Raw genomic sequence first — 12573 nt, forward strand, 5'->3', positions numbered from 1 at the left:
CAGATCAATAGCTGTTGCAAGATCATTGTATGCAATTTGTCCCCTTTTGCCTATGAAGAAGAAGCAGCTGGTTTTTGTACCTGTTTTTCTCTACCTTTAAGGAGTCTCAAAGCGGCTCACAATCTCCTTCCCCTCCCCACAACAGACACCTTGTGAGGTAGGTGGGGCTGAGAGAGTTCGGAGAGAGCTGTGACTAGCCCAAGGTCATGCAGCTGGCTTCATGTGGAGGAGCGGGGAATCAAACCCAGTTCTCCAAATTAGAGTCCGCTGCTCTTAACCACTACACCATACTGGCTTTCAGGCTGCTCAGCAGAAATTACTGTTTCGCTTGCCGGGGAAAAGATGTACATATATTAATGAAAGATTGTTTTTTTTTTTTAATGTAGCTACTGAGCCTAGATCTTGACAACTGAAAAATTATATTATTTTTATTTATTTTATTTTATTACATTTTTACTCCTCCCTCCTCGGCCCAAAGGCCAGGCTCAGGGCGGCACATAAATACAGAATAAAATCAATAAAAACCCTTAATTAAACCCTTATAATCAATAAAAAACCCTTATTAATCAAATATGTACAAATACTGTAATTTTGTTTTCGTGACTGTATTGTATTTATTATTTATTTAACTTCATTTATACCCCACCTTTCTCCCCACTGGGGACCCTGACCTGCTTGTATTGTTCTCCTCTCCTCCGTTGTATCCCCACAACAACTCTGAGAGAGTGTGACTGGCCCAAGGTCGCCCTGCAAGCTTCCCATAGCAGAGCGGAGATTCGTACTCGAGTCTCCCAGATCCTAGTCTAACTAGTATGCATGTGTGTTAAGTGCCGTCAAGTCGTTTCCGACTCATGGCGACCCTATGAATCAATATCCTCCAAAGTGTCCTATCCTTAACAGCCTTGCTCAGATCTTGCAAACTGAGGGCTGTGGCTTCCTTTCTAGAGTCAATCCATCTCTTGTTGGGTCTTCCTCTTTTCCTGCTGCCTTCAACTTTTCTTAGCATGATTGTCTTTTTCAGTGACTCTTGTCTTCTCATAGTATGTCCAAAGTACGACAGCCTCAGTTTAGTCATTTTAGCTTCTAGGGTCAGTTCAGGCTTTATTTGATCTAAAACCCACTGATTTGTTTTTTTGGCGGTCCACGGTATCTGTAACACTCTCCTCCAACACCTAACTAGTATACGACTGTGGTATTACTGATAGAGGCCCATTGACTGTATAATAAGGCTGCATCTGTCTCAACTGATGCTTTCAAATGCAACCCCACCACCACCACCCAAGATTTCCTCGATTTACAGAACTGAGGCCATATAAAACATGTTCATTAAAAATGCAGCAAGATTAACGTTTACAGTAGGATGTTATTGTTTCTGAGGTTTATAGAAATGTGGGCTGCTGTACATTTGCAATTGGTTATCCAAGGATCCTCTGATTTTACCTGCTGGTGGTATCCAGTCACTGTTTCTGGTAGCCTGAAAAGCTCTGCTTCCTAATTGTGTCCCTTGTGTGTCTGGGTGGTTTTGTAGGAAAGGGGCGGGGGGGGGGGGTATGTCTTCTCCACGTCTTCCTTGCCCAGCCTGGTGTATCTGTATAAGGTGTCATGTTTCCTTCTCGTGGTGCAAGAACTTCCTGAGAACGTTTGGCCTTCTGCGATGACAGTTTCTGCCGCTTCTCCTGAGAATTAGGCTTGTGGTTTGCAATCCTGTTTTGGACCCCCACCCTTGGCTAACCGGAGCATAGGGTATCCATGACGGTGCCATTTCTTTCCTGTATCTCAGGTTCTTCGTGGAGGCGCCAGCCAACGCCCATTGACACCAAATCAGAACCAACAGGGCCAGCAGACCGACCCGCTAGTGGCCGCTGCAGCTGTGAACTCGGCTCTTGCGTTTGGACAAGGGCTGGCCGCGGGGATGCCAGGTAGGCGTTCCCACTCTTTGGCACTTGCAGCAGGGTATTCTTTCTTTGTCCTGCTGCAGTCGGTTGTCCGTTTAACCTTGTTTCTTCTCTCCTTGGGCGGGCCGCTTCTAGGCTTTGCTGGCGCTTTCAGTGCTTGCAAAAGAGACCCGTTCACACAGAGCTGTTGTTTTTTTAAACAGAAAAAATGCGCAGAGCACCAGAGGTTACAAGGGGTTTATCTAGTAACTTGTAGCTGCTCCAAAATTATACCAAATAGTAGTAACAACAAAAGTTCAAATCAATTGCAAAACATGTATTACAGTATACAAATAATGAGCAAACGCAAAAAAGCAAAAGTGTTGGTAACGTAACACAGAGCCTCAGCAGTACGAGCAAAAACAAAAGTGTTGATAATGGTAGCACAGAGCCACAACAGCGACAGGGTCTGCCAGCTAGTAGCCTGTTTCAAGATCCTTTTTGGGATTGTAACCTTGAAATTCAACAACAAACCAGAAGTATAACTAATATCACACAATAATTTGTATTAGTTATTCATTTTTATTAGTTATTAGTACAATCCAGTAATTTGTATTAGTTATTAGTTTGTTGTTGAATTTCAAGATTACAGTCTGAGGAAGGATATCGAAACAGGATACGAGCCATCAGACCTGTCACTGTTGTGGCTCTCAACACTTTTGCTTTTTGTGTTTGCACATTATTTGTGTACTGTAATAAATGCTTTGCAATTTTTTTGAACCTTTGTCGTTATTACTAATTTGTACAATTTTGGAGTAGCTACAAGTTACTAGATAAACTCCTTGTAACCTCTGGTGCTTTGCACATTTTTTTCTGTCTTTTATCGGAGGTAAAGGTAGGCCTCTGTGCAAGCCCCAGGTCATTACTGACCCATGGGGTGACGTCACATCCCGACGTTTACTAGGCAGACTATGTTTACGGGGTGGTTTGCCATTGCCTTCCCCAGTCATCTACACTACCTCCAGCAAGCTGGGTCCTCATTTTACCAACCTCAGAAGGATGGAAGGCTGAGTCAACCTTGAGCCGGCTACCTGAAGCCGACTTCTGTTGGGATTGAACTCAGTTCTTGAACAGAGCTTGGTCCACAGTACTGCAGCTTACCACTCTGCGCCATGGGGCTCCTGCTCTTTGTTTTTACCTGGGCTTTAATTAAGAGGTTGGTTTTTTTTTTAAATAGTCTGCTTCTCCCTGTTTTTATGATACTCATTTTAAGCTGCTCAATTTTTAATGCTCTGGCTGGGTTTTAATGTTGCATTTTAGAGCTTATTAATCGTTAACTTTTATGGTGGGCTATGCTTTATTATATTATAATTTGTAAGCTGTAAGCAGGTTATCTGGAGAGGCAGCATTGAAATTTTTTAAATAAGTGAATAGACTTGATGTCTCGATTCTGCCACAGTCTCACTGTACTCATTCAAAATTCTGGCTCATAGGCTTCCTTGGATACAAATGAGAGTGTTGTAACCTTGGACATCACTTTGGAGCATCTGTCAACTTGGCAGGAACGCTGTCTCATTTCAACTAACCGGCAGAATGAAAACTCACTACTCTTTGGGACAGGAGATGCTTTCCTCTGAGAAACTGTATCATTCAACGGAAAAACCATAGAATCATATAGCTGGAATGGACAGACAGGGTCATCTAGTCCAACCCCCTGCACAATGCAGGAAATTCACAACTACACCCCCCCCACACACACACACACCTACATCCAGTGACCCCTAGTCCACGCCCAGAAGATGGCAAAAAAACCCTCCAGGATTCCTGGCCAATCTGGCCTGGAGGGAAATGGTTTTCTACTGATATCTGGCTAAAAACAAACCGTTGCTCCTAAAAAAATTCAGCAAATATGAATACTGTCTTTCAGTATCCCGTCAGCATAAAGTGCTTTTACTGCTGCAGTTGGAATTTTGTTTCAGGTTCCTGTTTTGCCGCAAAGTTTGTATGATTGGGGGGAAATCATTTGGTTGCCAGCTGCTCCTTAATGTGAACCCAATAGTGTTTGTGTATCTTTGGGTTGTGTATATTGGGGGGGTTGTAGGGGGAAATGTGTTCATAGTGCAATGTATGTTAGAAGGAAGTGAGATTGTATGCATTTTGGTACCATTCTCTATGCTTCGTCTTTGTAGGCTATCCAGTGCTCGCTCCCGCCGCTTACTATGACCAAACAGGTGCTCTTGTGGTGAATACAGGGGCCAGGAACGGCCTGGGAGCCCCGGTCCGACTGGTAGCCCCAGCTCCCGTTATCATCAGTTCCTCGGCAGCACAAGCAGGCAAGTCTCTCCCCCCCCCCCCGGGGAATTGTGTGTCTGTGCATGATAGGTAATATTTCTGGGCCCTGCCGAGATTGACTGGACCGGTGGAGCTGCAGAATCTCAAGGGATTTGGATCCACCAGTAAGTTTCTGAGGATGGAAGGGATTTCCGTCTGGAGCTCACCTTCGCCTGCCTCGCCTTCGTGTCGCAGCCCAAAATGCTCCCTATGATGCTTCTCCGGTGGGACAGGGGCACCCCCCCCCCCCGACACAGAGGTCTGACACAAGAGAGGGGGATTTGTGACATCCTCTCCACCCCTCCGTTGTGCAAGAAACTTCTCAGGTAGATCCAAACCAATATGTGTATGACACAGTGGTGTTGGGAGAAAGGGCTTCGGTTTTTGTTTGTTTGGGGCACTTTGAGGAAAAAGAGGAACCCGTCCACCAGCAGTGGGTTTCACTTGAACCCTGGGCCGATCCTGGGCCGCTGATAGGGCGGCTTCTGGGCAAAAGCCAACAAGGGTAGATGTGCTCCGGTTGGCAAGGCTTGTCTAAGTGTTCAATGTCACAAGGAGGACAGAGTAGGAGATAACTGGTTATTATACTGAAGATATCAAGAGCAGGTCAAAAAGACTGAAGAATCAGGAACGATGTTACTCTCCCCCCCAAAAAGGAATTTAAAGAGCAGCACATAAACACAGGAACCACAACATACACACTACCTTGAACATACTTTCCAGTATTAGAGGCTGAGGACAAATCTTGGGGAACGACAGTGGCCTTTAGCCCAGGTTGTAAACGTCAAGAACATATGTTTAGAATCCCAAATGGTACTCTGACTCATTCAGCCTGGCACTTAAAGAGGTTTTGAGGAGAAAGAGTAAGGGCACACGGTTGCCTCATTTCACTGTGTCTCATTTTGGAGGGCGGTCATCCATTAGGATGCCCATGAAGACCCAAGTGTATTGTTATCAGTAAACTATGTAAAAATTGTTACGTTGGGCCTGGTCTAGATGATATTCAGCCCTCTTCACGGTGGGAAATGAGGGCCACTTCCATCCCACATACTGTGCCTTCAACATTATTGACTGTTGCCTTGTCTTCTGGCACCATCCACATGGTGGCCTAATACTCAGATGGGGCTTAGGCTCCATTTGTATAGTCAGCCTCTCGGATAAAATCTGGGAATCTGCCACACAGTTGGAATATGCGTGGGTTGGGTTTGGCCTGTTTGAACTTTATAACCCTCCATGGACAGCTGGCAGTGTTGAAGGTAGGACTGGTGGGCTAGGTGAACAGTACAATAAGGTGGATTCACATCCAGGCCTCCCACCTCAGGTAGGGTGAGCCAGCATGTTGTCGTGATTAGGAGCGGTGGAGTCTAATCTGGTGAACCGGGTTGGTTTCCCCACTCCTACACGTGAAGCCAGCTGGGTGATCTTGGGCTAGTCAAAGTTCTCTCCGAATTCTGTCAGCCCCACCTACCTCACCAGGTGTCTGTTGTGGGGAGAGAAAGGGAAGAAGATTGATTGCAAGCCGGTTTGATTCTTCCTTAAAAGGTAGAGAAAGTCGGCATATAAAAACCCAACTCGTCTTCTTCTAAGGCTGAACTGTTGCCCAAACCATCTCATTCTTACATTTGTCATTGATCCATTTGGTGGTGGTGGAAAGTGCCATCAAGTCGCAGCTGACTTACAGCAACCCTGTAAGATTTTCAGAGTAAGAGGCGAACAGAGGTGGTCTGCCATTTCCTGCCTCTGGGTAGCAACCCTGGACTTCCTTGGTGGTCTCCTATCCAAGTACTAACCAGGGCCGACCCTGCTTAGCTTCTGAAATAGGACACGATTGGGCTAGCCTGGGCCATGCAGGTCAGGGCATTGGTCCCTTCACCTATGGACACAACTCACCCCTACGAAGGGAGGCTACTAGCACTTCAGGGCACTGCTCAGGTGACCGAGCTGAAGCCTTTCCTCAACTCCTTCAAATCTCCGGCTCCTCTCCCACAAACACATTCATTAGTACGAGTTGCTTGACCTTGGAGCAGTCATGTCTCCCAAGCTCAGACTCTTGCAGAGGGGCAGCGAGCATACTTACGAGCGAGGATCGTTTCTGCCGCATCACTCTGCCTTGGGAGAGATTGCGGCAGTGGAGCCTATCGGCCTTCATCCGTAGGGACTGATCGTAGAAAGGGGAGCGAGGGTAAGGGCTCGTGATCCAGGCAGCCTCCCCTGAGGATTAATGCTCGGGTCTCCCGAGGGGAGTGTTCAGCATATGCTCTTTTTTTTTTTTTTTTTGCAGCGCTTCTAGGAGTTCTCAGAATTAAGTCACACCAGTCTAGGTGTCTCATAGGAATTGTCTCTGGCTGTCCTCGCAGTGCAGTCTTGGTCAGATGAATTCATCTGTATCCCGTATCTGTATTTTTCCTCCCAGAATTATCAGAATCTTCCAGGCATAATAATCTCAGGAAACACCGTTTTCCAAGCCACATTCTTTCCTTATCTGGCCAATATCTCCTGGAAGAAGTTTCAATGTCACCCACAAACGTGTAGCAATAAGAATAAAATGCTGTTTAGGAAACATTCTTTAGAGAGAAAAATTCAAGTGCAAAACAACCCCAACAGTTCTTTATTGTTTTTAATAACAAACAGAAATGTATAAACAAGAAAACATCTAACCATTACTGCTGCCAAACTTTGCAAACTTCATACAAGGAAAGAAGAAAAAGAAGAGTTAGTTTTTATGTGCCGACTTTCTCTACCACTTAAGGAAGAAATCGGCTGACAGTCACCTTCCCTTCCCCTCCCTTTAATATTCCAGTTCTAAAACAAATAAAAGGCATTTGTTCAGAAGAAAAAAGAGAACCCATGAAGACAGAAAAGGTAATATTTTTCACTCCAGGGCAAATATATGACTATCAGGTGAAGAAATAAGAATCAGGCAAGAAGGTTTACAAACTCTAAATGCCATCGAGAAGAAGAGTTGGTTTTGATATGCCGACTTTCTCTACCACTTAAGGAAGAATCAAACCGGCTGACAATTGCCTTCCCTTCCCCTCTCCGCAGCAGACACCCTGAGAGGTAGGTGGGGCTGAAAGAGTGTGACTATCCCAAGGTCACCCTTCTGGCCTTAAGTGTAGGAGTGGGAAAACCAGCCCGGTTCACCAGATTAGCCTCTGCCGCTCATGTGGAGGAGTGGGGAATCAAACCCGGTTCTCCAGATCAGAGTCCACCGCTTCTAACCACCACTCTTAACCGCCACGCTGGCTCTAACATCTGACAGAGGTATTCATCGAGTACATAAGAGCATAGCTGACACAGGAGCTCCAAACTGCATTTGCTTTTATGTTTAACTCATTTAACTCGCCCCTTGTGTTTTCTGGTTTGTTTGGCTTTTTTTCAGCCGTTGCAGCCGCCGCCGCTTCAGCCAATGGCGCCGCCGGTGGTCTAGCAGGAACCACCAACGGCCCCTTCCGCCCCCTCGGGACTCAGCAGCCCCAGCCGCAGCAGCAGCCCACCAGCAACCTGGCCTCCAGCTCCTTCTACGGCAACAACTCCCTCACAAGCAATTCCCAGAGCAGCTCACTCTTCTCTCAGGGCTCCGCCCAGCCGGCCAACACCTCCCTCGGCTTCGGGAGCAGCAGTTCACTTGGTGCTACACTGGGATCCGCGCTGGGAGGTTTTGGGACGGCAGGTAGGGGAGGCGGAACTGAAGTTTGGAGTGGGGAGGCAGTCCATGTGTTATTTATTTACGGTCATATGACCAGCAGACAAACATTGTTAAAAATGATCAATATGGAGCCAGAATTAAAATTTTGATATGCTAATCAGAGCTCCGCACTCTAGTGGCAATGTACCAAAACTTTGCCACTGTGTAGGAAATTTTGGCATCTTTATCCTCAAGTAAATATTTAATTAAAAAATTGTCCAAATGTTTAAAAACTCTGGTCAACAAGGGCAAAATCAGCCTGTTTCTGACATCCCAATAAAATTCACAATACAATAAAATATGGGTAATTGTCCTCAACATCAGAGTTACAGGGGCACAGCCTAGACTCCAAAGGTAAATGCTGGAATCTCCCGGTGAGCAAGGCTGACAGAAAGGCATTAAAATGAGCTCTTGAAAAAGCCCATCGAAATTTGGTAAAAGTAATGGGGGTCAGATAAGGAGCCGAAGAGAATCCCTCTCAACTCTTTAGTAATCTGTATGGTCTTGGGGCAGTGCATGCGTTGGATGGAAAGGAGGAGGGAGGATAAGGGTAGGATCTGGCAGGTTGGTTCTGAATGCAGCTCAGGGTTCTGTGTCTACTGTAGCAAACGGGGAGGTAACTGTAGAGCACACAAGAACTGTTAGGAGAGGCCTGCTGGATCAGACCGGGGGTCCATCTGGTCCAGCAACCCATTTTGCACAGTGGCCCACCAGTAGCCTTGGGGGGGGGGGGGGCACAGGCAGGGCACAGACCTCTGCCGATGATGCCTCTTGGCGCGCTGGGTTTCTGAAGTTGATTCCCACTGAATGTGGCATTTCCTTTTAGTCACCATGACCAGCAGCCGTCGATGGATTCTATCCCCCCCTTTTAAAGCAATCCATGCTTGTGGCCATGACTTAGTCCCCTGGTGGGAAATTGCACAGTTTAATTACTTGTTAAGCACCATTTACTTTTGTCTGTCCTGAATTGGTGGCCAGTCGACTTCATTGTGCGCCCCTGAGGGGGTTAGCATTGTGGGAGAGGGAGAAAACCACCTGAACTGGTGGTTCCATTTGCCTGAGAACTCTTGCTTTTATGGCAGCAAACCTAATAATGATCATGCTTTGCATTTCTGTAGGACATCTGATAACCCAAGCACTTCACATTGACTATTGTATTCCCGTTACATCAAGAGGTTTCTAAGGCAGAGTCCAGTGTTATTATCCCTATGTTAAGTATTTGGGGAGAGGCTGAAAGAGAACAGCCACCCAGCAAGGACAGAGCAGAGATGTAATTTGAACTGGCCCCCCGCCCGGGGGTCACAGCTCATTCCCCTAGCCGCCACGCCACACCTGCTCCCCGTACAAGCAACTAGCATTTGCTACCTGTGCAGAGCTAGACCCCACGCAGATGAAAGGAGGAGAGGGGTATTCATGGCTGCTAGTAAAAATGGATACTAGTCATGATGCATACCTATTCCCTCCAGGATCGGAGGAGCGTGCCTATTATATTAGGTGTTGTGGAACACAGGCAGGATGGTGCTGCTGCAAGTCGTCTTGTTTGTGGCTTACTAGAGGCACCTGGTTGGCCACTGTGTGAACAGACTGCTGGACTTGATGGACCTTGGTCTGATCCAGCATGGCCTTTCTTATGTTCTTAAAGCATTCATAATACCTTCTGCTAACTGAAGAGTTCGACAGCTTGCTCCGATTAACTTGCTGTTCTCCTGCCCTGTCTGAATTGCGCTAGGTCCCCGCGATCCCAGCTCCCAAGCCTTCCGTTCTCCAACCTTGGAAGTGCCTCATTCGCCCCTTGCTCTTTTTCCGTTTCAGTTGCAAACTCCAACACGGGCAGCGGCTCTCGCCGAGATTCTCTAACGGGCAGCAGCGAGCTGTACAAGAGGACATCTAGCAATCTGACCCCCATCGGGCACAGCTTTTACAACGGCCTCGGCTTCTCCTCTTCTCCGGGCCCTGTCGGCATGCCTTTGCCTAGCCAAGGGCCTGGCCATTCTCAGACCCCGCCGCCCTCCTTATCTTCTCATGGATCCTCTTCGAGCCTAAACCTTGGTAAGGGCTGCAGCTGTCACGGTACCGTTACCGTGGAATGAAACTCATATGTGTGTTGATTTCGTGTTTGGGTGAGGCAGCTAGTTGCTCCTCAACTTTTTGTGTGCTTCTCCCACATGTGCTGAATGGGTTAAAAAAAAAATAACCCCCTTAGCTGAAAATCGGGAAGCTGGCATTTATTTATTTAGATTTTTGTCCCGCCCTCAATCTCCAGCTGAGGCCAGGCTCAGGGTGGCTAGCAGCATAATATTATAAAACCATAAAACATAGCATCATTAGTTTAAAAACAATACGATTATGGTTGCAGTTTCAACAGATGGCGCTCATCCTCAGCACGGTAACCACCGTGGGACCTGACAAAGCGTCAGCCCCCCATATTGACAGATAGCAATCAAAGAAAAAACCAAAAAGGGGGGAAAGTAGGACAGCAAGCACTGACGAAACCCATTGCTATCCTCAACTGTAGGCCCGGTGGAATATCTCAATTTTACAGGCCCTGTGGATCTCTTGTAAGATCCCGCAGGGCCCTGGTCTCACTGGGAAGGGCGTTCCACCAGGTCGAGGCCAGGGCAGAGAAAGCCCTGGCCCTAATAGAGGACTGCCGGACGCTCTTTGGGCCAGGGGCCACCAGTAAATAGTTGTTAGCTGAGCGTAGTGCTCTTTTTGGGGGGCGTACCAGCACGATCTTGGTGCTAATCAGGTAATAATGTGGTTTGTTTCTCCTGCTTTTAAACCAGCAAAACAATTTCGCTTAAAACTCTTGGGAACGTTCTGGGGTTGGTGTCGCTTACATGTATTCAGTTGGGTTGGATCCAGGCAGCATTTTTTCTCAAACTTCCTCCTTGCAGCCTCCATCCATGTAGGTCCACGGATGATCCATGATCTCCAGCATAGCCTTTTTGTGGCCAGAGGGTCTTTCCAAAGGAAAAACTGGCTGGATCCAAAGTTTGCCGCAAAGCTCTTCGTTACATTGAGGATATCTGGTTCCTCGGGAAAGTCACCTGAAATAATACCAGCTGTCCCTTGGTGATTGGTCTCCTGTTATCTTCCCAATTTAATTTTATCAAATCATGCGTTTTTTTTTTTATGGGAAGAGAATTCTTAAATATCGTATTGACCTGAAAGGAGGAGGACCCTGAATGTAAGACGACTCCCCCCGCAATCTTATACACAAAAAACTATAACCCCCCTCTTATGATATTCAAAAAAGTTTATTATTATTGAACATGACTGTAATTTGTATGTGAATTGAAAATGATCCTGTCTTAATTTTGATATTCTGGGAGAAAAACGAGTTTTGCATTTAAGTAAATACTGTTGCAGATTTCATATCCCTCATCTCTGGCTGTAGTCTGCTTTTTATTTTTATATATTTTATATATATTTTTATATATAGTTTTTTTTTTTTAAAAAAAAATAACCCGGTCATCCCAGGTCCCAGTCCAACGCACTAGCCGCTACACTGCACCAACCCTCCAGGGTGGGGTGGACAAGAGTTCTTCTGGCATGGTTACTGCCTTGACCCTCATCTGTCTGCCTGCTTATCTTAGTGTTAATCTCTTCCCAATTGACCTTCTCCTTGCAGGGGGGCTCACAAACGGAAGTGGCCGCTACATCTCTGCCGCCCCGGGGGCCGAAGCCAAGTACCGCAGTGCAAGCAGCGCCTCCAGCCTTTTCAGCCCCAGCAGCGCGCTGTTCCCTTCCTCACGCTTGCGCTATGGGATGTCCGACGTCATGCCTTCCGGGCGCAGCAGGCTCCTGGAAGACTTCCGTAATAACCGGTACCCGAACCTGCAGCTGAGGGAGATTGCTGGGCATATCATGGAGTTCTCTCAGGATCAGCATGGATCTAGGTGAGATGCCAAATAACTGAAATAAATTTAAAAAACACTGCTAATAAAGTCCCCCTTTGGAATCAGTGGGTTGGGGTCAAGACTCAATTTTCCATCAGTAGAACTTTCCTGCCCCCTACAGTCAACTGAACTCTACAGAAATGCAGCTGTGGGTGGGACCAAATGATGGGGTTCTGCAGCAGAAACGGAATCGGTAGAAATGGCCGATGTAGTCTGGATCCAATCCAATGCTCAAAACTCAGACTTGGGGCGAAAACGCATGGTCGCTTTATCCTCCTTTAATCCCTGTTTCCGCCAGGATTCAGTCAGGATCGAACGCATGCGTTTCGCCTAATGTGTGTTCGATCCTGGTTAAAACAGATATTAAAGGAGGATAAAATGACAATGCGTTTTCACTGTTGGAAATCAAAATGTGCAGTAGAACAAATTTCCCAATGGACAAAGCAAATCCCCTCCCCCCCGGAAGATCTTAATAGAATAGTTAGTTCATGTGAAAGAAGCCAGTCCATAAAGTATTCTAAACCCAGGCAACATTGGTTCAGACCTCTGCTTTGAATCAGCCCCAGAAACCAGCTTGCAACCAGCACGGCTTGCCTTAAAATGTGTTGACCGGTGGATTGATTTGGAAGACTTATACGCCCACCTTTCTTTTATAAGTATTCCTCGAAGCAGTTTAATATCTTCAGAAACAAAAATGAAAATAAAAACCACACGACAGACCAACAGTAAAAACCTTTTACATATACAGTAAACTAAAAAGCAAGAAGTAGCAACAGGC

At 46.5% G+C, this 12573-nt stretch overlaps 1 protein-coding gene across 1 annotated transcript in view; it reads left to right on the forward strand.

Annotated features, from left to right (window-relative positions):
* Positions 1 to 12573, forward strand: part of PUM1 (pumilio RNA binding family member 1) — a 96980-nt gene that overhangs the window by 66769 nt on the left and 17638 nt on the right. The window contains exons 11-15 of the mRNA XM_056846025.1: positions 1781 to 1919; positions 4064 to 4207; positions 7588 to 7878; positions 9706 to 9942; positions 11528 to 11795. Coding sequence (XP_056702003.1) covers positions 1781 to 1919; positions 4064 to 4207; positions 7588 to 7878; positions 9706 to 9942; positions 11528 to 11795 — 1079 coding nt within the window. The remainder of the gene's footprint in view (positions 1 to 1780; positions 1920 to 4063; positions 4208 to 7587; positions 7879 to 9705; positions 9943 to 11527; positions 11796 to 12573) is intronic.

The sequence above is a fragment of the Euleptes europaea genome, chromosome 3 (genome assembly GCF_029931775.1).
Source record: "Euleptes europaea isolate rEulEur1 chromosome 3, rEulEur1.hap1, whole genome shotgun sequence".
NCBI lineage: Eukaryota > Metazoa > Chordata > Lepidosauria > Squamata > Sphaerodactylidae > Euleptes > Euleptes europaea.